This window comes from Strix uralensis, chromosome 1 (genome assembly GCF_047716275.1).
Source record: "Strix uralensis isolate ZFMK-TIS-50842 chromosome 1, bStrUra1, whole genome shotgun sequence".
Lineage (NCBI taxonomy): Eukaryota > Metazoa > Chordata > Aves > Strigiformes > Strigidae > Strix > Strix uralensis.
Genome location: NC_133972.1, coordinates 19,421,093 through 19,446,881, shown reverse-complemented (window position 1 = coordinate 19,446,881; position 25,789 = coordinate 19,421,093). Strand labels below are relative to the sequence as shown.

Sequence of the window (25,789 nt, the reverse complement as noted above, 5' to 3'; positions counted from 1 at the left end):
TAACTGCAAAATTAACAGCTGGATTTCCTGATTGCAGCTCCTCCAAATGCCAGTATAGACTAGTAAAAATCTTAGTTACATCTTTAGTATCATCATCAGTTCATTTATAGTTCATTCCCCTTCCATTCTGTTTTTCTTTTCTTGTACTTCACGTATTTTGTTCACCTTTCTAATACAGGTTTCCATACCCTCTACTTGCGGTTGCTCTGCCAGAGATCTATCAAGTAGCAATGTTCACAGAAACATTAGGGAAGCAAGATGTCAAAAGCAAATGGAAACTTGAGAAAGATATTTAAATTACAAGTAAAACTGGTTGTGCCACCTGCATTTCAGGTTGTCTGACACTTTCCATTTTTAGACTCTTTTGCTTGTGATACTTTACAACTATTTTAAGTGTTAGGAGAGAATGACTAGCATCTTCTCTAGGTTCAAATGCCTTAGCAAGTTTTAGCAAATTATTTGATCATTTTTAAGAATGTTTTATTAAGCACTGTATTGCTCTTATTAAATCAATCTTTACACAATTGTTTTGTTAAGAAACTCCAGCCCACTCATGCTATGCAAGTAAAACTTCTAGTTTGGTAAAACACTTGTTCTTGTGCCAGTCTTGAATTTCCTCTGGAACATAGGGTACATTTAGCCACATTATAAAAACTCAGGATGAACTGACTTTATCAAGTCTTTGGAATACACAGTTTTTTCCTGAAGATGCCATCTGTCCTGAGCATTCCCTGGTTCCATTTTTGAGGCTTAGAGAAAAAGCAAACTAGGAGTGGAGTGGAAAGAGAAGCTAAATAGAACGGCACAAAGCAATAGTGAGAGGAAAGGCTCAAAGTCAGGCATTTGGGAGCAGGAAGGCTTAAAGGAAGAAGGAGGGCAAGAATGGTAGGGCACAAACCAAGACACATGGGAAGGAGGACTACAATTATCAGCCTAGGGCTGAACAAGAGAGAAAGATCATGACAGAAATGCAGAGCAAAGTGTAAAGGAGGAGAAAAGGAGAGATAGAAGAAATACTGCACATGCATGTAATTAAATGTGACAAAGAGGAAAGGGAATGAATTTGCATCAGAAAGAGCTTGGCCAGCAGGGACAGGGAAGGGATCTTACACCTGTACTTGGCACTGGTGAGGCCGCACCTCAATTACTGTGTTCAGTTTTGGACCCCTCACTATAAAAAGAACATTGAATGACTCGAGCATGTGCAGAGAAGGGCAACGAAGCTGGTGAAGGGTCTGGAGCACATGTCGTACGAGGAGCAGCTGAGGGAACTGGGGGTGTTTAGTCTGGAGAAGAGGAGGCTGAGGGGAGACCTCATCGCCCTCTACAACTACCTGAAAGGAGGGTGCAGAGAGCTGGGGATGAGTCTCTTGAACCAAGGAACAAGCGGTAGGACAAGAGGGAATGGCCTCAAGTTGTGCCAGGGAAGGTTTAGACTGGATATTAGGGAGTATTTCTTTCCAAGAGGGGTTGTTGGGCGTTGGAATGGGCTGCCCAGGGAGGTGGTGGAGTCCCCATCCCTGGAGGGGTTGAAGAGTCGGGTTGACCCAGTGCTGAGGGATCTGGTGGAGTTGAGAACGGTCAGTGTGAGGTTGATGGTTGGACTGGATGATCTTCAAGGTCTTTTCTAACCTAGACAATTCTGTGATTCTGTGATTCTGTGAATTAAGGCTTTAATGACTATCTTTTTTCTGTCTTTTCCTAAAAACATTCAACTTTGCTCCTCTTCTAGTACAAAGTGGTGTTGCACTTCTGGTGCACACAATATTAATAAAATACACAAGCATTTCAGACATTTATATCAGTTTAAAAGTTTTCATTGATTTAAGATCAATATTACTTGAGGCTATTATTTCCAGAGACTAGCTCTTGTTCTTCTGATATTCCTATACACAGCAACAGAATTATACAGGTAAATGTTACTCTCTGAAAACAGGAATGATAGAACTGGTCCTCAAGTTCTGTTTTGTCTCAAGTACTTCCAAATAAGTGTTTATGAAAGTAAATACATTTGTATGAATCTCTATGTCTCTTTACTTAAAAGGTGATCAAATACAGAACGAAACAGCCATTATAGAACTACACTCTGTCATAACACTTAGAAATAAATATGTATGATTAGCCTTCACCTTCCAAAACCTCCCCTCATGAATAAATCAGTAATGGCTTATTTCTAAAATACCTGCTGAAAAATTTCACCTTCAAAACAGAATGACAGAATGGAGAGTGTAGCTTGCAAACAATGGAGAAGAGCAACCTCTACTGGTCTTAAGGGTAAAAATGAGAGAATAAATGCTATATACATTCCTGTCTTACCCCACTGGTTCAATATAAAGGGAAATTCAGAGGCAAAGGACAGACCATGTATTTTTTCCTGGTCATACAATCTGCAAATTTAATTCTGTTAAAAGGACACTCAAATCTATGAACCACGTACTACAATGAAAAGTGAGAAGAATCTCCTTTCTGGTGAAGTGCTATTAGACATGGTTTCTGTTCTGCTGCATGGTGTTTAATTATTAGCTATCATTAATTAATGAAAAAGGATTTTAGAGTGGGCCATGGTTACATATAGAAATATGGCAACTAAACTGAGGGTCGGGCACTTCTGTCTCAAGGCAAAGCTGCCTCAACCACTGCATATCTGAATAGCTCAGCAAAAGAAAATCTTCTCAAACTGTAGTGTTTTTTTTTCAGCAACAAGTGATTTCACAAGTGAGAGTTGTGGGACTAGAGAGAGTGGAGGAGGATAGAAAACTACAAATCGTTTTCAGTAGTACAGACAATCTGTCATCTATGCTATTCTATCATTAAGCCAATGATTAGATCTTATCAATTTAGAATTTAAAAAAGGATCAGATCTAGATTGGCATACATACAGTATCATTCTAAAAAACGTTCCTCTGCCACTGCCAAAACCATCAAGAGAATCTGAATTTAAGAAAGCATTACTTTCAATATAGTTGAAAAGCTTCCCCAAAGGATAAACAATGCAAGACCTCCCATTACTGCAGAGTACCACCAACAGGAAGAAATGTCAGGGAGCTGTGAACAAAATAGCTGAAAATGACCATTCAAGACCTTTTTGATGAGTCTTTCAGCATTTTACACCAGTTACAGATTTTAGTCCCCAAATCATAAAACTTCAGCTTCCTGTTTAGGGATTTCCCAGTCCTACAACTCATAAGGTTGTAGGACTTCAAACACTCATGCTTTCCTTTTTTTAGGAAGAAAAAGGATCACCATGCTCAGGTCTTTAGTAAGAATAGCTAAGTAAATGCATCACATAGGGTCTGCTTCTGTCCATCTCCCTCTCACCTTCCCTCCTAGCAAAGCTTTATCCTCCCTAGGGAGGCAGACTGCTAATATTAATCCACATGACCAGCTGGAACCAAGGGGCTTCAGAGATCTAGCTGACATTAGTAACTCCAGAGAATTTAAGGACTATTAATGCTCCTGCAGGGCATGGCATTCCAACCCCACCCCAGTCTTGCTCAGTTTCTCCTTTTTAGATCCCATCTTGGTCAACTGTTTAACTGACTACCACTAATCCACACCACGCAAATTACCTAGAATTGTGCACTGTCCTTTCACTATGTGATTTCACTCTGACTCTACTTCTTTCTAGCAGAGTCAGTAATAAAGGATGAATGGTTATCACACAGCTAAGTAATTATCTACTGCCTTTCTATCAATAGAAACCTGAACATTCTTTTAATACACACACACACACACACACACACACTGATCCCAGTAAATCCATGCCTCAAATCTACAGTCATACAATTTATCGTTACTATTAGGTTACAATGAATCAACAGTTTAAGTTAAATTCCTCAAAACTAGGATGCAACTATTTTGCAGCCCAAAATAATAAGCAAAAAGTAACACCCTATCTTTAGAAAAAAATGTAATCTAACTATGGTTGAGCTACTCAAGTCAGAACCCCCCCAATGTATGTTAAAAAAATTAAAAGGAAAGCATTTTGTCTACAGGTCAGTTAGAGGTGGGGCTTGTAGTGCTGACTATTATTAGTAGCCCAACGCTTCCCATTACTAGATCCTGTTCTCAGTTGTTAATAGCTTGGACAGCATTTATCATGGCAACTGAAATTTTCCACACTGAGGCAAATATTAATCTTTGGAACATGCAACTAAACCCAGTCCACCCATTTCTGAAAATAAAACACAAGAAAAGGGCTATTTGGGTCTGTCTTTAGGAAGTCCTGACAATTTGAAGTGCACAGGCTGATGAAGGAAGTAACAGGGTGGGAGGAGGAGGTGTAGAGAGGGAAGCAAGCAAAAACCCAGAGCAGAACCACATCACGAGGAGGAAGTGGGGGTCAAAAAAGAGGAAATTCAGGGAGACTGAATGAATGAGGTAACGGGGATCAACAACCAGACATGCTGGAAGACAGATTCAACCCGAGATCAAAATGGAACAGAGACCGAGGGGAGTGGGAAATCAAAACCAAAGACTAGGGAAAGAAATGGAGAGAGAAAGGCCAGAGGAGGTAAAGGAGATAGTACAGCAAGGAGACTGCAGTAGAATACAGAAAAGAGGAAGCCTCCAAGCTACCATGGCTCAGGAAATGAGCCCAGAAGCAGCCTAAAGACAGAGTCAGCAAAACACAGAAAGAAGGTGTGCACTAACCTTGGCCAGCAGCCCCACATTCACCCACTCCCGTCCTCAACAGACCAAGGGGAAGAAAAGGATGAAAAAGAAGCTCATGAGTCGAGATAAGGACCGGGAGACTGCTTACCAGTTACCATCATGGACAAAACAGACTTGACTCAGGGAAAAGTCAACTTAATTCATTGCCAATTAATATAAATTTGGGTAGTGAAAAACAAACATTAAAACAACACCTTCTCCCTGCCCTTTTCCAAGGCTTAGCTTTCATCCTTTATTCCCAAATCCTGGGGCAAGGGTGAGGATATGGATGGGGCACAACATGAAAATGAGGTGGGGGGACAAGCAGCTTCCAAGTGAACATAAGGAAATTATACACAAAAGAGCTCTACTAGACAGGTTGAAGAAGATGGAAGTTAAAGGTTGGAGTATGTCAGCACTTGCTGCAGTCATCTGAGTTTGTCCCTCTTGCAGGTAATCATTATAAAATATTAGTTACATGATTACAAATTATTTCCCTGATAACCTTCTTCTTTCAGTGCAGAGAAGAGACTTCTTCCAAGGAATGTATCATGACATGAAGAAGGTTACTGTGTACGATTGTTCTAATTTGTCGAAGGAGATAGAAGTCATACAGAAGGCAGCCTGAGAAGAGTTTCTATTCAAGATGACTGCAGGAATAAACATACAGGAAGAAGGAAGATGGACCCAAGGGGAATAAATCATGCTGGGTAGTTATCCAGGCATCTACTGACTTTGTCTTAAGTTATTCTTGGCCACAGCAACCTAAAGATTCTCCATTCCATATAGTGAATGACTATGTTTCACCTGCTCCGGGGAAAAAAACCCCATTGACTCACTCCAGCCAGTCTGACACATAGATGGCTCATGCTTGCAAAGGTAATGTCCTGAACAAGTACTTCCCATTTGCTGGTGGAACAGAGAGAATCTAAACTTCATGCCAAACCTCTCAGTTAAGTCAGCCACAGATTTGGCCTGGTGAGAAAGCTATGTCTAGAGACAAGGAGACACTAAGAAAGACTGCAAGACAGGTAAGGTACAAGGGACTCACTAACTGTATGTTCTTCATTTTCCAAACGCCTGATTTGATACACTCGGCTCTGCAGACAGTAACACTCACACAGGTGTAACAGAAGACATGCACTGGAAAATAAAGTCCTGAGCATCTTTCCTTAGGCAGAGAAAATTCAAGGGGAAAAACCTTCTCTTAATCTCTAAATGGGCACACTATCTCTAGGCTTCAGCTAATGAACTATTCAAAGAGACAGTGACAAGCACCACAGAAGAACCCATGAGAAAACAGAATAGCTTTTATCTTCAGAGCGCTGCTTGGATATTGTGCTGTGAAACAAGGGATTTTTGAAGAACGAGATCAAAAGATAAAACAAAGTAGCTGCTCATCTGGGACATGAAGAAAAGAAAAAAAAAAAAGTCTGGAAGAAATTTCAGAAGCTTCTCAGGTCTACGTTCTGCCTAAGGCATGCTTTAGTTACTCACAACTATTTTTGAAGTTTCTTTCCAAAGATCTCTACAAGACACATCCTCCAAACTATCTATTCTGGTGCTGCTTCTCCTCACAATAGAAATTTTTTGCAATGTCTAACCAATCAGCTATGCTGCCATTTAAGTCATTATCCACCTAATTATTCATGTCTCCCTCCAGACTTCTCTAAGCAACCTTGTTTTTTTGGTTTTGTTTTTTTTCCATATGGTTCTCATGTGTTTTGTTTCCCGGATCCACCACTGTCAAATATAGTATGTAAACCTTTTCGTAAAGGACCAATTTCCATCTTTAAACTGGTAACGAATTTTGTCCCCATCATTCCAAATAAAAATCTTTTCCATAAATTGATTGCTATCACTGCCTTTTAGCTTAATGTGGCTTCGTCCCTCTCAGCATTTGTACACTTGATATTTCCACAGCCTTCAGCCAGCTCAGCTAAACAAGCCAACCTTTTTAAGTCAATTCTCGTAAGACATCTCCCTCATCACTGCACAGACCTCACCCTCTGCACTCACCCTGCATTCAGTCAGTCCACAAGTCATTGCATAGGTAACTAAAATTATACAGTGTTCTAGAAGATGTCTCAGAAATGCAGAAAATGGCTTAACCATTTACCTGCTCTGAAAATATCTTTCAAGATATATTCTAGCTTAACATTTGACTTTTTTTGTGACTACATTGCACAATCTCTCTTATCTTTTCCCATAGATTAGGTATTTGTCTACAGAAGAAATTCCTGCCAGTGGTCCTAAATGAACACCATTTCACTTTGTATCACTGGATAAAATGACATTTTTATTTCTCTGATCAAAAAGTTAATCTAATTTGTGAATGACATGGTGATTCTTTCATTGGTGCCTCCCAAATTTGTTTCATCAGATGTCATCATCTGTTCACTCTCTTATGTCACCACCACTAATATTTTGAAAGTCAAGCCCCTGCCTGCCTTTTGAAGAACATCCCACCATTCTCAATTTCCCTTTTAATTGTCCCCTTTTATCAGACAGTTCCTTACTGACTTTATATCTCCTGTACTAACCCACATTTTATTTTGCTACATTAACAAAGTCCAGCGTGGCACAGCAGAATTATGAAATCACTTTCCATGTGGAGTTTCTGCCTTCATACAAACCATTTATATTTTATTGAAGAAAAGTTGAACAAAAAACCCCAGAAGCTCTACACACTGCAAACTTGAGAAAAACTGTTCTAGGATGAGATTTTGTTGCTGTGGTTGTAGTTTTTCCAACTTTTTAACCTATTTAAGTTTCTTAGAATTTGATCTGCCTCTAAACATTCACTACAACTTCTCAATGACAGCTAGTGATGTTTAAAGAATTATGATTAAAATATACAGGATATCAGTTTCTTGAGTTGTATCTATTGCCTGCCTCAGTTACGGGAATTAAGTTTACTCAAATGCAAGAAAACTTTAGAAGCTTCACATACAATGAGCTTTACAAAACTAAACCTTTTGAACAGATCAGGAATTTTAGGACTGATTTTATCATTACCAATATATGTGGCTTTATCTTTTAAGTATCTCTAACAGTGAACTATATTACTATTTGAAAGTTTGCAAAACTCTACTTCTACCACAGGAATTGACAGGGATAAGCACTGGTTGGGATTTTCATGCCAAAAGAGATTTTAAAAGGAGGGAGGGGGAAATGAATTCAAGCTATTTATTTTGCAATTGACTCCGAAAATAATTCTGTAGGGTGGAGTGTATCTTAGATCTCTTAACTGGGTCATCTTTTGTTGTATTCATCAGCATTTTAATAAATCTCCGCTAGACTGTCTCATCTGAAAATCTCTTTGCCCATAATAAAATTCACACAGGTCATCACAGCCATCTGGAGAGGTCTTGTGGTTTCTTTAACTGGAAATAGGGTTCTAACTATGTAGTTTTACAAATGATATTGTAAACTTCTGAAATCATGTCTGGACTTTGTCTCTTGTTGACATTACATTTGTAGTGGGGCAAAGTTTTTTGATGTGGCTGAGAAAAATGAACAGGATTCTTGCATTTCACATACAGAAAGAGCACAAGCAGTCCAGGAACAACTTGATGGCTAGACATGGTTTTACTCTTCCTCTTGGAAAGAACGTTTAATCAGTTCAAGAAATTAGCATTCTGACCACCAACACCAGTGGAATGAAGACAGCATTCAAAGGCAGCCTCCTATTTGGCTGTGTTTCTTCTTGTGCCACACAGCCAAAACAGGGGAAGAGAAACCTCCCATAATTCAGAGCATAGATCAGTTTGCTAATGCATCCTTCTACCTGCAGTTTATAAAAGCACTGAAGACATTTTAATGATGGAGCAAAAAGAAGTAGATGGGGTGAAGGCAGCCAGGCTAACTGGAGTCCAGTCAGAGCATGCCCATGTGTGAGGCTGGAGATCACCAGTCAGATTTCACAACAGGTCCCACTCCCTTCCCCAGCCCTGTGAGGAAGGTCAGATTCCTTCTCAGCTGTGAGAAGTTGTACATGCAGTGTCACCTATTCTTTTATCTCAAAGTAAAACATAAAGCTTTAGGAAAGTCAGATCAGATTTTCAGAGATGCTAGATACTTAGGTGCCAGTGATGGGGTCTTCAACATCTCACAAAACTAGAGTGAGCAGCAGATATGCAAAAGTGATCAGCCTGAATTAGAGAACAATTGTTTTAAATTTATCTCCTTGATTCTTCTATATGCCACAACCTCTGTACGTACAGCCCCACCATGACTTCAGCATACCCCATCATTCCCTGTGTTTGTCACCACTTCTGTCTCTGCCACCAATTACTTTTCCTCCTCCTGTGACAGTGGCCCCCATCTCTATTCTCATTCACCACAAGCTGGAGGCTGTGTATCCAGCCCGTTTGACTCTAAGCCAGGGCCTGCATTCTCTTTTGGTTTCAGCCTTGAGGGCCCAAAGTCCTCTGCTCATCTCACCATAGGAGTTGCCAGTCTCAGAAGCTGGGACAGGAATGCTATTCTATTGCACAGGAACTGATAAGAGATTCATGCTTACAATTCCAAAATGCCAAGTTCCTCCCTTCCCAACTACCTACTTACAGCTCTTTACAGATACAACAGCACTGATACAGCAGTAATTTTTCCTCACTCATCAGAAAACAACTACCAGAACCCAGGAAGCCTCCTCCCAAAACCACAAGGGAACTGGGTAATGTTCAGCCCTATGCCACAGAGCTGAGCAGAGCGTTCAGACTGCACTGTGAGCTTCAGCTCCGTTCCCCAACATGGTTTCAGGCAAAACCAGAATTCCAAATGATCTGATTAAGTCAGGGTAAGAGATTCTGCATCCCCTACTCACGGATGAAAGGACTTCAAGCAACCAAAACACAAGGCCCTACAAGTACATACCATAGAGACCTACCTCAGATTTATTCTGCTCATCAGACCACATTATTTCTAAGAGTACAATGACTTTACAGGTCTGTCACAGATCCATTACACAATGCCTGTTCATCCAAAATATCATTAAAAGTTAGATATTAATTATGGCATGTCGTGCAAAACCACATGCTTTGAGCTCAGGTAGTTATTTCTTCCAATTAACCCTAACTTCTGCTAAAGCAGTCACTTGGGGTTAACAGGATTTGAAGGGGAAAAAAAAAAAAAAAAAAGCAAGCTGTTCCCTTGTAGGAAATAGCCAGAAGATCAAGTAAGAGAAGTAACTGATTATGAGATGTACTACAACAGATGCACTCACCCACTTGCGGTGTATCACCACTCAAAAATACTCACAATAAATCCAAGTTTTTTATAGTCTCGAGTATACATAGATTTGCGTTTCTCAATACTGCCACTACTGTTGTTAGGTTCAGATTCTGCATCAAATGCAATTCTTCGGAGTTCGAATATGATATCCCGTTGAGCCTGTATTAAAATAAGGTTTAAAAAAATGGTTAAAATAGCTTACCTCTCACTTTAATAACCAGTATCATAAAAGCTGTTTCAAAACACTGTATTCCCTCCATTGCCCAACCCTTCTTTGTCTAAATTCCCTACTTCATACTCAAAGGGACAGTCAGCAAGAATGACTTTGTGGTTCCCATTTTTCAAAGTCCTCACATTTGTGGGGTTTACATACAGATGCTTAAATGCTGACTTCCAGAAGCTGGACCCACATTAGCAAGGTCATTAACTACACACTTAATTTTAACCACCGGCATGAAACCACAGAAGCCAAGAGATCACACACATTTCAAATTAAGCTGGTACTTAAGCACTTCGCTGGCTGAAATCAAAATGGCTCAGTACTCTGCATTCCTTTTGGTAACTGTCCATTTTTGCTAGCACAGGAATGGGCAAGAGAGGGTTACTGCAGTTACACATCACTGGAAATGTCTCAAGACAGTGATAACCACCCTATCATCAATAGTAACAACACTGCCTTAGTCACTCTCTATGGAGATATGCACTAGTTCACTGCGTGTACATTCCTGAAAGTCAAACTTTCCTGCCTCAAACTTAAGAAACAGGAAGGGTAAAAAATCCTACAGCATGATGTTACTTATGTTTACAACCACCTCGCTCTTCCACCTCCTCTTCTCCAAATTATCAGCAAGTCTTAACACAACTCCTTCTTAAAAATGAAATCAGGTTCCTCCTGGTACAGGGCCTAAAAAAAGGCCACAAAAAAATAAAGAAACAAAACACATCTTCTCTGTGGCTTATTGACTCTATATTTAAACTTGAGTCTCTTAGAGGAGCAAGTGTCTCTTTGTGCACAATGAACAATATTAAAGCTAGTGTTCGGACACAGTGAGCAATAAACAAATGAACTATTATATAGGTTCCCAGCACCAAAAATGGTTTTACTGTTACACAAATTAACTTAAACTCTAGCATGCCAGATAGTTTTCATTTCAACATTCATTTTAGCTCTACAGAAGTATTTTTAGAAAGGACAATACATCTTAGTTGCTTCTGAGAAGTACACAAAAGAAACAAATGCTGGACTGCTGTTTAGCGTTTTAGCCCAGGATGACACCAAATTCAATTCATGGAACTACATGCTAAAGAGGAAGGCCTGGCCATTTTGTTGCACTATTGCACAAGGAATGCAATAGCCAGTACATCTTCTAACAACCAGAAAACATAACCAAGCTTCACAGAGAGAGATAAAAAGAGAGAGAGAGAATGAATGAATGGTGTAAGCGCTCCTAGCAGTGTCTTTTCCTCCATAAAGAGCTTTAGGCACAGCAACGAGGAGCCATCCTCTTTCTGTTCTGACCAGATCATGCCAGATGCTTACCTGATCCTGTGGATCCATTTTTGTCATCATTCTGTCTTCCAGAAGGTTAAAGGTAAGTACTTGCAGAACATAAAGCTGGTGTGCCATTTCATTATTGATGGCCCTCTGTGCCCTGATAACATGCTGCAAAGAGAGACTGTGGTGAATCCCATCTTATCTGAAAATTACAGTAGGTGCACTCAGGTGTTTCCATTTCTGTATGTGTTTGCTATGCAGTAATGTACTCCAGAAAAAAGAAAATCAAACCAGGACTAATGCTACTCATTTAGGTACTATATAACTAATTTAATGGACAGGACTTTACAATAACAACGCACTGAAGCTTCCTCCTTCTAGCCACTAGATAGAGCCTGTGCATATGTTGAGAAGTGGCATTAAAAAAAAAAAAAATAAAAAAAAATCAATCAGTACTGAGAAGTCACTTCGAATAAAAATTAACTCCTTACCAACAGCATTAGAGCTCTGTATAAAAAAAAAAGAGAGCATATTAAGAAAATATTTAAGAGAGTAGCTGCTTGAGTAGAAGAGTATTCAGGCTGCAGACGCAACCAGCAAATACAGGGATACAACAGGGCTCCTGCTGCAGGAATCAACATCACACCACAATCCTACCTCTACCAGACAACACTGTTCTGTATGAGGAAGACTGCTTAGAAGTACATTAGCATACAATGCCCCATACATGCAGAATTATCTCACTCAGAAAGAAGGTACCAAACTGATGGACAATTTAATAATCCCCAGTGTGCCAAAAAACACCAAGTGATGCTAAATGGGAAACAGACCCAGGTCACTAAACACAGCAGAGCATATGTAAGGAAAGAGTCATCAAGTAGGAGACAGATACAGCAACTGATATTGTACAGTTCCAGAGAATAAAAGAATCCGTCTGCCAAAAGGCACTGGATCATTTTATGATAGTAAATGAATACCTAAGAACATTATCCATATGCTTGTATAAAATTTCTTATGAACATTAGCAGTGTAAAAATATGCCTTCTGAGACAAATTCTGGGTTTTTTGTATGCATCACTGAAATTATGATAGTGAATGAGAAAGAGTGAAAGGTTGTTTCATGGTTGTTTGGTTTGTTTTACACAGCCTCATATCTCCTAATAGAGAAAGAGCGCCTTCCCTTGTTACCTTGAAGATATAATCTACTCTAAGGTCAAAGGCAAAATCCCTCTGATTTTCCATTATAGCAGTGCAAGTCTTTTATACTACATTCATTAACTTCATTCTGAGCTATGTTTCATGCTTCTTTCGTGCAAGTGACAAATTGGTTGGACTCAATGATCCAAAGGGTCTTTTCCAACCTGAATGATTCTATGATTCTATGAAATTATGTGCAACTTTATATTAAGCCAGAATAATCCATAGAACTGAAAACCACAGAGGTTCATTTTGCAAGACGGAAAGCCCTGTACAGCTTGCTCAGATGTCATCAGCTCCAAACCTTAACACAGAGGACTTGCTATAAATTCCTCAGACAACACCTCATCTGCACAATAAAGTTCACATTCTCCATGGAAGAAAATGCTTGAGGTATTATTCTTTTATTCAGTATTATATTTTCATGAAGAAATCACAGTTTATTTGACTGGGAAAATACCCTTTCTCATAATCAGTTCTGAACCCATTCAACAACCAAACCTTTATTCTTGTATATTACAGGCTTCAAAACATCAAATACAAGTGCCATCAAAATATATTCAGATAAAGCCTATGAACACCAGAACTGGAGTCACCTTTCCTCTCTGCTACTGAAAAATAAGTTTGAAAATAATATACTTACAGTTAAGATGATGGAGCGAAGCTGCTTTTGTGCCAGAATGTTTGCCATTTCCTGATTTAGTTTAAAAAAAAAAAAATTAAAAATTAGCCAGAAGCAGGTATTTTAGTGCCATACCTAGAACACAACTGACTTTAAATGTTTTGGTCTGACGTTTCTGCAGTGTTACTTATAAATGAAATGAAGCGGCATATCAGCTGTACAATTGTATGCATTATTTCGGGGGTCACAAACTCAGATTACTCTACTATGAGAAAAGGGACAAAGAAAGTAACAAGTATGTCACAAGCTGAGGACTTTGGTGATCCAAAACCAGCAATGAAGGACCTCAGAGGAGACCTCTGTGGGTTAAACAGTATTTACAGTCACTTGTTCAAGCACAACACAGAAGGAAGCTTGGAATGGAAGTCAGCCAGGACTTTAGAACAAGACACCAAACAACACGCTTATTTACATTAATATTCTGGCTGTTTTAAAGTCAAGTGCTCTAACTTCCACTCAATAAATCAGTCTACAACTTGGTACCTTTTGATCATAGCAAATACTTCTCCCCTGTATTTTGGTCGCAATGTTGACATTGGTCCACTATTTTATGTTAAATTAACTTCTCTTTCTAGACCCGTCTGAAGTCACTAGCAAGGAGAATATGCTTTTACTGTTATTCTTAACCAGCAGATCCCAGCTGTCCGTGCTTCAAACTGTCCTACAATGCATAGGAGGGAATCTTTTGTACTTATCAAGCATGAGAGGCTAATCTTAACCATCCCTACACGTGCATAGCCCATTTTTAAGTTCTATGATCTTTTCCATCAATACAGAAATATATATATGTGTTTGTGTGTGTGTTTGTGTGTATGTGGATATATGCTAGCATCTGCAATGCATACAACTTCTAGCATTTATCATCATGGAACTATTTTTAAATTCTTGTTTTCAAAATGTACTATTTAAGGATTTGGTTAACATATTGCACACTGCTATTTAGACACTGTAAGTACACAAAGTGGTAATATTTGGAATTAGTAGATCATTGATTTGAAATAGATGTATCACAGCCTTACATAATACAGCACAAAAAAACCCACAGCAATGCTGACACATGCTTAAGGACATGCTTAGGATGCACTGTCATTCTGTGCAGTTGGCACCGTATCAAAACCAGTGTTCACGTTCAGGAGAAACAATTTTTTTTAAATTCCTGCTGATTTTTGTGAGAGTTGAATACAGAGTACATATTGGTTACTTTTATATAATAAAAAAGAAACTAGAAAACAGGAAAACTGAGACTATTACATAAAACATACAAAGAATGGATTGCTGAAACACGGCTGCAGAAACGATGTAAATAAAGCAAGTGTTAGGGTGAGAACTTGCAAAAAGAAAAGAATTCTAATTGTGAGACAGGAGGCAGTCATGGATGTTGTTTTCTTTATAACAGATAAATGGTGCTGCAACAGAACATGGGAACAATAATGAAGGAAGAAGGGACCAAAACCAAGAGAAACTCAGATTTAGCTCAGATTCAGCTTTTTCTGGCTGAGCAGGTTTCAGCTGCATGTAACAGCAAAGGAATGAATGATCCTATTGCTTCCATCTCTTCTGGAAATGCACAACTGAGCTGCAGGGGGAGTGCCAGACACACGATATACTTCATGTTACCGGGAATGGACTGGCTGGTTTTGTCAAAGTATATCCACTGCCAAAAGATGGGACAAGTAAAGAATATGAAGTAATATTTTCTGCATTCAAGGCAAAAAAAAAAAAGAGAATTATTTTATTTTACTTTTTGGAGAGGATTAACAAATTTTCACTTCTTTTTTATACCTGTAATTGAAAAAGCTGTTATTGGGATACTGGTTTTAGTCACTGGACCAAGATGATAGGAACAACAAGCATTCACTAAACCAATTACTGTACAAAATCAACTTTTGTCTTCAAGAAGACTATATGGCTATTAGCAGCTGATGAGCTGCCTCTTCTAAAGTAAGTATTGTAGTAACAGATAAGAACAAGAATTATTTGACCAAATTTGCCATCTCATTTCCCATAGCAACATGTCTCTGCAAAAATGCAGACAATTGCAAAAAAAAAAGTGTTTCAAACATTCACAGTATCATTTCAATGCTCAAACTCTCAGCTCTTTTCAAATAAAGCCTTCTTTTTTTTTTTTTAAATAACCTAGGTTTCTTTAGATGATTTGGTCCTTGACAGTGGCAGGGGAAGTAAAGCAACCAGGAAGTCCTCATTAAAAAAGAAAAATCTTGAGCCTTCTGGCTTTTTGCATTACAGAAATAGGAAGGGGGAAAAAAAAAAAAAAAAAAAAAAAAAAAAGGAGGGGAAGGAATTCAGATACCAGCACCAATTTAAATCTTTTCCTTAATTGCAGTGCAGTCATTCACATCATGCTGGCCCCTGTAAGACAGCTGCAGAGAGGGTGCGAAAGCTCCTAGAGTCATATGGGGTTTGGTGCAGTTTCTCATTCCTAACCACGTAGTGATGAGTGCTGAACTTTAACTTCCGAGTACCCACTGTCAGATAATTACATGAGACTCCATCACCTCAGTTTGGTGTCTTAGAAAGACAGAATTCAGTAAACGATATCAGTTATCCCTATCTTGATGTTAACGGACACCTGCCTTCCTCAATGTATGGTTTACTAATTAACCACAAGACAGATATAAAGAGAAACCTAAGATTCTGACTACTTATCATAGGTGATTAAATGCTGAAGGAAATTTTCTGCAAGTGTCAGAGCTATTAGCCTTCAAGCCAAATCAGATCATGATATTCTGATGATCATAACTGCCATGACACAATTTTTTATCACGGCAGCAGGTACTACAGGTGAAGTGAAGCCTGTACAGTTTACTGCCAGCCTCACTAGATGGTTACACTGTTGGCGAAACACAGTCTTACTTGCTGAGGATTCTCTGTGGTACTGTCATCTTCAGGAACACAGGCCCACGGATTAATATTAAAGTCTTACCTACATCTGACATTGCCTCTTAACTTCAAATATGACCAAAGCATAGTTTTCACAGAAATGTAAGCAGTAGCAACTTATTTACAAATGTAAAAAGTGAAATCTTTGTTTTTCTTACAAGGACCTATCGTAGATTCATGCCAAAATTGAAAGAAAGTTTTTATTCCTATTTTTATTCATAAGATGACTTCTTCCCTTAATAACTGAAGACTGTATTGGAGGCAAAATGAAAAAAAGGAATGGGGAAAAAAGCTTGTTTGTTTTTTGGTTTTTTTTTTTAATTAAACATGGCTTTATTTTACCCTGTTTACAATTTTAAAAAACATTTTTGAAGCAAAAAAGAAAAATTACCCATTAGGGCTCTGATGTTTGTTTAAACAATCTCCAGCATTTAAAAATGTAAATAAATCTAAGGAAAGTCCTTGTCAGAACTGATCAGCAGCTCTCAATGAACTTGTTCTCGACACTAACAGTATGTCACCACAAGAATTATCATCACTGTTTCCAGTGACAGAAATATTTAAAAAATAAATTACTATATCTGTTTTAACACAGGCTAATGACTTCATAAGCATGGATAAAACTTCTCTATTTCATAACACATCACATTCCATCCTCATTTAACAGCAACAAGCAATCTTGAAATATTTCCTTTTGAGACTTCTGATCTCTGGCACTAAAGTTAACTTAAAATAGTACACTATAAAAGTCATTAAATGCTTACATGGCAAGATATTTTCTTTTTCAAAAGGAACGCACTTTTTATTAAAAAATCTGAGGGGAAAACAATTTATCAAAAAATAGCCTGGTTTTACAAGCTGTGCTGGCAAAGAGTTCAGTACAATAAATACTACAGCCAGCCACAGTCAATATGGTTCATGTGAGGTTACAGGAACTACAAAAGCCCAGAAGAATGCTTAATCCCTACTAATAATGGTGCAAAGATGGAGGTAGCTCCATTAAAATGAATGATACACCAGCATGAAACAATAGAACAAGTTTCAGTTTGAATGCAGGACAACTGCAGGTATGATTATGACATTCTTTTCCTACAGATACATAGATATATATCAAGACCCAACAACTTACCTGCCTCTTGTCATCCGGTGCTTTAAGGAAAAGTGCATTTATTACCGCAATGGTGTATGTCTGGATTTCTTGGTCTGTCCTGTTTGGACCAAAATTATAAACGTGAGAGAAGAACATGGAATATGCACAAGCTGTAGAAATTGATCTTCCAATTGCATTACTGCAGGTAGAAGTGGAGGGACTGTTTGCACTTGATGTTAACCATGTAAAAGTTAGGTAATCAGTCAAAATTGGCCATGACCAGGTTGTCTCTATTATTAAGAGAGACAAGATACTCAAGAGGGAGACTCAGCATTCAAGAAAGGTGGAATGAATCACACCCTTGAAGTGCCATTGACCCTCCACTGCTCATAGCAGGAACCCAGACAATCAGGTTCTGCCAGATGCCCAACAGTAGAGGCAGAAAGAGGAATCTTCTCTAAAGGGTTCTGGAGATGAACCTGCTGGTATTAAAAGCTTTTCAGGTGAGTGGAAAATGTCCCATCTGGGAGGCAAGCATAACTATACACTATATACAATACATCACCCTATGCTAGAAGGAGCAGTTTCCATCCATTTAACCACTGCACATTATTGTTTAAGAAAAAGCTTCTCCCTTTTCAAATACACCTTTAGCAGAAGTTGACCAATTTTTTGTTACACACTTCTCAGAGGCTGGCAAGCAAAACAACCCTATCTGTATGCTAAGGGCGTTAAGCATTTTATTACTACAGGGTGCTCTTCTCTGCATTCCCCACTTCCAACTACACAGGCAGCTTAGCACAAAAAAACCCAAAATAAAATAAAATTTAAAAAAAAAAAAATATCAATGATCAAGCAACTCCAGAAAGCTGGTTACCAGTCATCCAGCCAGTTATAGTGGATGCAGGAGTCATATACCACTCTTTTTTCCAAATGCTGTGCTCATTTGGGGAAAAAAAAAATAATTCACTGTATCAGGTGGCAGTTGAAGACACTCACCCCTGCAGATGTGGGATTAGCTGCCCAATTGTGATCTCCTGTGCCACCTTCTGGTACAGGTCGTGGCTATTGAGCACCATGGATTCCAGGATTGCTAGCGACCGTTGCAAGATAGAGATGTCCGAGGCAAATTTGTTCACATAGCTTGCTATCTACAAATTCAAACATTTAGAGAATTTACATCTTGAAATGAAAATGGGGAAAAGGAAGAAAAAAACCTGTGGACATGGCTCAGAAAGGCATTAGAATAAAAGTAGTCTTGTCCACGTATCAGGTATCAGTGAATACCTGAAAGCAATCAAGCAGGTACTGGAGATACTTTCAAAGGACACAGTTGCACAGATTCTTCAGCTGGCACAAATCACCACAGATTTATGTTAGTATTCATACCACTGAAATACATGCTGCAACATTACATTATGAACATGATAAATCAACATTAAAGAACTAGGATGGTTATATTTTTGTGAGGAAAACTTTGGGAAGGACAAGGAGAATACTTCTCATTGTCTTCAGTAGAAATCTGTGCTCTTTTATCTAAACAAATATCTAGGCTCAAGGCAACTGTTGCAAAAGAGAAATTTACATCTAGCTCTCTGGCAAAACACACTCTAGAAAAATATGCCTTTTTTTCCCCTGCCCCCTTGCTGTTACCAACAACACTGAAAGCTCTCTCCAGGTTACAAATTAAAACTCTGTTGATGATCGTTTATCAGCACAGCTGGTTCCATTACTCTGTCTAGAGTCCAGTCTTGCTAAATGTTCATGCATTAATAACCTTCCCTTTTACTGCAAGCTGCCACAAACAAATGGCATGTTAATTAAAACCAGGCCTGACCTCTGCTTTTTTTGCCGTGTGGCAATGACATGCTGCACACTCGTCTGCAGAGCTGACACAGCTGCACAGTAAGATGTGGCACTGTGCGCTCCTGCGCATGCTGCCCAGCCCACAGACCCGGCTTCCCAGGAAGAAGCTTGCCTTCTGCTGACACAGGGAGCAAGAACAGAATCACAGAATTGTCTAGGTTGGAAAAGACCTTGAAGACCATCCAGTTCAACCATCAACCCAATATTAACAGTTCCCAACTACACCATATCCCTCAGCACTAAGTAGACCCGACTCTTAAACCCCTCCAGGGATGGGGACTCCACCACCTCCCTGGGCAGCCCATTCCAACGCCCAACAACCCCTTCTGTAAAGAAATGCTTCCTAATATCTAGTCTAAACCTTCCCTGGCACAACTTGAGGCCATTACCTCTTGTCCCATTGCTTATTACTTGGTTAAAGAGACTCATCCCCAGCTCTCTGCAACAGTCTTTGCAACAGCAAGAACTGCCTGGTGTTTCCTTGAATGCACCAATACTAGCACAGTCAAGCTGAAAGGTACCCAAGGAAGCACAGACAGACAGAAGAAATGTCATGTGACCACAGTTATTTGCTCTTTACAGCCAGGTCAGACTACAGTGGCCCTGTCTCAAGTTGGATGCATTCCTTCCAGTAAACTTCAAGTCCACACGCTTCTTCAGTATTCATGCTACAAGCCACTGATGTGATTATACTGTTTCCGATTCTGGATACTTGCTTAGACCTTGGCATTGTTTTCCTTTTGGAGGAAGAAAGGCATGCCCTATGCTTGGAAAAGCTGCCTAGCTGCCTGCAAAATTCACAGTTAAATACTGACATGTGGACAAAGATTCTGTTTTGCACTTGTGACATTCTGAGTGGTACTGAAGCAGCAAAATACCTTTTCTGCAACTTTGGTTGGAGACAACAAGGAAAGAGGGACAGATTTTTCTTCTTCTAATCTATTGCAGCACTGCTGTTTGCTCTCCTACTTGGTTTGCATTACCACAACAGGAACATGCTATGTTGAATCTAACTTAATTCAGGGAATACACATTGACTTTAAAGAAAATAATCAACCCAGGCATGCACAGAGAACAAGAAAGAAGCAGTTCAGTTAGCCTTTTTCTACTCTGGACTTTCAATATCTGCTGCCTGCAAGTCCTGAGCCCAGGTAATATTTACATTAGTATATGATGCACATTGTGCCATTTAGAGTAACAAGCTGTATCTCAGAAGCACTGTACTACCCTACCTCTCTTAATGGTAATCCAGTTGGGTTTTGATGCATTGCAGCCAGAGCTGCCAGATGTCCAGAAGGCCCACAATACGGACAGTGTATGCACAGAGCAACTCTGCACTGCTCACACAATAAACCAAATGTACTCTGGATGCCTCAGTCATCAGGCATCCATGGATCAAATGTGCAGCAGGAATACAGTATGTCCAGACAATGTCCCAACTTGTTAGACTGCTGTCACCATCCTCTTTAGAAGCCCTGACACGTATGAATTATTCTTGGTGCAGTAGCTCCTTCCCATGATATTTCAAGTGGCACTGTAATTGCTTCACTGGGATATAACATATTCATATCAGGGGCCTGCAGAAATATAACAGTATAGGTAACTGAAACCTCAGTCTAGGAAAGGCTGCCTTAGACATATTTATTCTTCTGACCCTGGACCATAATGTCTTTTAATCATAAACACAAACCCAAGGTATGAAGCTGGTTTCTGTGTTTAAAAAGTTATGACATATCACACTGAACATGCATGCAAAACATCTGCTGGGTAACTTGCATGTCAAGTTATGTATATTCATAACCACCTTGCTGAAGCATGAAGTCTGGCCAGAAATAATAGGCTTGTCTACCCTGATAAATAAGGCATGCCAGTTCCCGAGGGAGCAAAAATAGGTTAAAAAGAAATTCTATTACCATACTTGAAGTTCTGGATATGCAAAAAAAAGGACCCTTCTTGAAAAGAGACAAGAATCAATAGGAGTTCAAATTTGTGTTATTTGCTGTTCTCTGCTTATGGAGCACCACGCACAGGGAGGGCTTTCAACATCCAGAAATAATCCTGCACTCATTTATGAAAAATTCTGATGATAAAAATCATGCAAGCTCACAGAAATACAACCTCTTCTCCAGAAATAAGCAACTTCATTGCTTTGCACTTTCACATGAAAATGGTCACATGGGTGTGCCTTATTAAGGATAAAACTATTTGTTCAGCAAAATACCGGTAATCTTAATATCTGCAGAGTCCTGTCAGGACATATATTGTCACATACAAAAGAAGTGGCTGGTGCTTAACTTCCTATCAATTTCAAAGGAAATTAGAATGCCGAAACAGGAGCTAAATATGTAAGTGAAGGTAGATGAGAAACCTATAGCAAACTATATCATCTGAGTTCTCTTCCTGTTTCAGCATCACTTAAAGGACAGGAGAGAATTCAGAAGTTAAAAACCAAAAATGTAAAAACCAAAAAACCCCAAACAAAATAAACCACCCCACCAACAAAAACCACACAGGGGAAAAAACAGTGAAGGAAACAGATCTGATTTTCTGAGCAGTGATGTGTTCATTAGTTATTTGCCTGGACCATTTTGATGTCAGAAATGCACAGAAAAATCTGACAAAGATTTGTTCTCTGTTAAGTCCTAAGGCACAGTAAAATTTTAAAGTATGAATCTCATTTTCAAGTAAGGAACTGGAGTTGCACTTGACTCCAGAAAAACCAACTGACAGTTGTGAGACATGGAGATACTTTCCCTGCTGCCATCCCCTTTTCCTGCACAGTACATTTTAGAAGGCAGAGTAAACAATTCATCAAGGTTAAGACTCTTCATCACACAGTTATGAAACAGCAATTATATAAATAATTCTAAGAGATATTTTTAACTATCTCAACCAATACTACAAACTTTTTTTCTCCTCTTGTAGGAACCAAATATGGGAGTACCAAATTTGCATAGTGTCTTTTGACATTCAGTTATCACGATACTTTCTAAGAACTGGGCATCTAAATCCTTTAGGCAACCACGGAAGCTGGAAATAAATTTTGTTGCCATAAGCAAGAAAAAGGTCTCTAGAAAATCCTGCATATCATAAGGAAGTTTTTTCAAATGATGTTATTTTCCCTTAAGATAAGGAACAAAGCTCTCCTTGAGAGTGCCAATTCTTATTTACAGCAGTTGGAATAGCAGTCTTTATGTACCCAAAGGATGGGAGGGAGACTGCATCCAATACCAAGCAGTTAGTCATTAGAAGTAGTTGGAGGTTCCCCTTGAGGTCTCCGCCAGCTTCTACACTTTAAGTTAGAAAACTACTCAAGAAAAAAGTTCAGATTAATTTCTCCCCATTCCAGTTTGGCTTCCATTTAACATGAAAGACAGCTTCAAAGGGCAGAAGCACTTGATTGCAAAGTTCCCCCTCAGCTAGCAGAAATTTATCAGCTCCCTTATCCATCCTGTCAACCACTTGAGCAAGCCCATCAGCAACCTCAAGTGGCCTGTCAAAAGCCAAGATCAGAGAAGCAAGTGAGAATAAAGCTGTAGATTGCCGCCAGAGAGACTTGGTCCAAAGGTCCTCAAGGTTTGCCCCTTGCCCACAGAGCCCCACTGAGGGCTCCCAACTCCCGCACACGTGTGCCTCTTTCCTCTCTTTCTGTCATTCTTTGTCATTCTGTTTCTCTTCTAACTGTCCTATTCTTCTCCTTGGTCCCCTCCTTGTTCACCAGTTTCACTTCTGGTTCTTACTTGTCAGTTTTGGTTTTCATAGGTACTCTGTGAGAATGCTTTTGTTTGTGTCTTTTGTTTTGTTTTTTAAATTAGGTCATTGTCCAGGGAAACATATGGAAGTGCCAGACAGAAGAGATGAGCCATTAACAACACTTTCTTCTGTCGTTGCTATACAGCCCACAGGGCAAAAGAGGTTGATAAGGTTAGACAATCATTTTGAATCATTAACAAAGTAGATTTAAACTCATTTTATCAGGTTTCTTCATACACTTCTTAGTAGGCTCCCCTAGCAAATAAGGCATTCTGGGTCTGACCTTGTATCTCATTAAGTCAGTTAAAAAAAAACAGTTGTACTATTTTTGCCACGAACAGATAACAATAATCATCATTATAATCTACCTAGACTGCAAGATTGGCAAAAAAAGTCCAAAAACTAAATCAATTATACTAATTTTTCTTACAATGACAAATTTTTCTTACACCACTTTTAAGGACCAAAACGGAGCTTTAATATCTAATGCTCTTTTCATAATTGATTCTTCTTTAACTTTTGGCAACAAAAGTAAATTTGTACTTTCCTTTGGCGGAAGCAATTTTCTAACCAAATTTAAATGAAAAGTCTTTGCTCTGACAAACTCTGTTAAAATGAAGATATCTTTGCCACAGGTTATATTTGTTCCATTACTGCTCGTGATATCATTTTAGTGAAGTAACTCTGATATCTTCTGAATCTGTACAAACACACTTTAAGTTAAGATAAGTTCTGAGTTCAATCTGGTTTGAAAATTCTTTGTAAAGAAGTGTGGGTTGTTTTTTTTTCCCCACAGTAAATGAAAAGGGTTAAATCAGTGACAAAAACTTTTTTCTAACATCAGTACCCCCGTGCTTCTGCTGCTTTTGTGCATTTCCTACATGTAAAGAAAGAAAAAAAAGTTGCAAATTGTGAAAAAATCTGTTTCAAAACCACAAACCTCAGCTTCAAGATTCAAGGGAGCTAGAGTTCCACTTGATAAACTCAGTAGATATCAGCTTAATTTCAATTTGTAAACTAACTTATTTCTCTTCTTCCCATATCCCAGAGGAAACATTTCTGTGCTCTTTTTGTTTCAAGATATATGGTATTACTCATTTTAATTTACATAAATCAAAATACTAATTTTTGCTTTAACTGCATGGTATCTGCACAGGGAGGTCACACTGTAATTGAGCAAGCAATTTCTTGTGTAATAAGTCTAATACGGTGTTGATCCCATTTCACTCCCATTGATTTCCATAGGCGTTGGGTCAGGTCCTGCAACTACAAATATTTATAGTTTGAAATAGCACTTTAATCCCATTTTCATGTACCTTTTTGACCAATGCCCTAAAGAATGTACCTGGGGAGAAAAAATATATATACAAAACACCAAACCACGACTCACCTTAAAAATTTAAAACTTATATAGAGCAGATAGCATTGATTACAAATTTACCTTTTTAATGAATGCCACAGAGAATGTATCCCACGATACAATCCCATGATCCATCAGTTCAACAAATGCAGTCAGTGTAAAGGACAACATATCTCCAAAGCTGCAAGAGACAGGAGTCATGACAACATTTACCAGTAATGCAGCAGGGCAATGACCAAGGGAATAAAGCAGCAGGAAGCTTTCAGAAAGGGAGGAAAATGAAGCCAATTAGGGACTAAGAGGTTGCAGAAGAGCAAGAGATGCCATGCAACAGACAGTCTCCAAACCAATTTAGCATGGACATCAAGAACAGTCACCTGGAAGAAAGCAATTTTGTAAAAGACTAACTAATTCCCAGGAGAACACTACATGAAATGCTCAAGGCAATCAGATAGTCCAAACTAAACTTCTCTTATAAATTCAGAGTTTTAGATCTAACAGAAGAAATGAGCTTTTTCTTAGCAACTTCTGGAAATGCTCCTAATTGCACGTCATACAGAAATGCCACGTTTTGGTACCTCTGTATCAAGCAGATTGACAGAAAGTTAGTGGATTATTTGTTCCTTCTCTTACAAGGAAGCAAATATATTTTAAAAATATACCAGAAGATATTTTCTATTGAGCAGCAATTTTCCAATAGTTAATACCTCAATTTCTTTCTTTCAACCTGAGGATGGGTCTCCTTTTGTTTATCTATGAGTAACCATGTCAAACGATTTGCAAAGTTCCCATAGTTTATCCAAGCATGCAGCTCAAATTGTTTAGGGTTTGCAGGCCACTACACTGCATTTTACACCTGTAAATTTACACCTGTAAAATTTGAGGTTCAATGCATCTTTGTCTGAACTCAACTAAATTCAAAACAGGTTTAAACTCAACATAAATAATATGCTCTAACCTGACTAGCTGCACAGGAATTTTCCATGTTAAAAAACAGTTTTTAAAGATTAGATTCATTTCTATATATATAGTCAGGGCACCAAACAGTCAGCAGCCATAATGATTTCAATGAAGTCGTTCAATGAGGTAACTACTCAATACAAGCAGCAGTGCACAGAGCCCAAAATGAAGCAGCATATAACCTTTAAGGGCATGCCAAACCACCTGCAAGGTACTCTGCCACTAAGCCATTAACAAGCATAAGCATACAATCAATCTAAACAGCATGAATAGTCCCAGTGATTTTAATGCAACAGCTTACCTAATAAAAAGATACAATTAAAAAACTCTGTCAGACGGGAACTGCAGTGCTCAGCATGTTGAAAACCTGAGTCTAATGCTATTGCTGTAGTTAAGCAATGTAATTGGTAAGCCTTATTCTGTGATTTGCTCTACTATCCTGCACCAACCTGAGTAAGTGAACACCCTCAGACGAAAGACATTTACAGTGGTACAGAGGAATAAGGCAGAAAATCAGTTTCAATGTAGCAACTCCAATGGCCAGTTTACTAGATTTGATACAATCTGCCATCTAGGGATTTCCGATAGTGAGATGCA

At 38.8% G+C, this 25,789-nt stretch overlaps 1 protein-coding gene across 2 annotated transcripts in view; it reads right to left on the bottom strand.

Annotated features, from left to right (window-relative positions):
• ELMO1 (engulfment and cell motility 1) overlaps positions 1–25,789 on the bottom strand; it is a 309,226-nt gene that overhangs the window by 178,628 nt on the left and 104,809 nt on the right. For both annotated transcript variants that reach the window (XM_074858472.1, XM_074858461.1), the window contains exons 9-14: positions 24,314–24,413; positions 18,253–18,404; positions 17,293–17,371; positions 13,224–13,274; positions 11,429–11,551; positions 9,916–10,047 (exon numbers count right to left, since the gene is read on the bottom strand). In XM_074858472.1, coding sequence (XP_074714573.1) covers positions 9,916–10,047; positions 11,429–11,551; positions 13,224–13,274; positions 17,293–17,371; positions 18,253–18,404; positions 24,314–24,413 — 637 coding nt within the window. The remainder of the gene's footprint in view (positions 1–9,915; positions 10,048–11,428; positions 11,552–13,223; positions 13,275–17,292; positions 17,372–18,252; positions 18,405–24,313; positions 24,414–25,789) is intronic.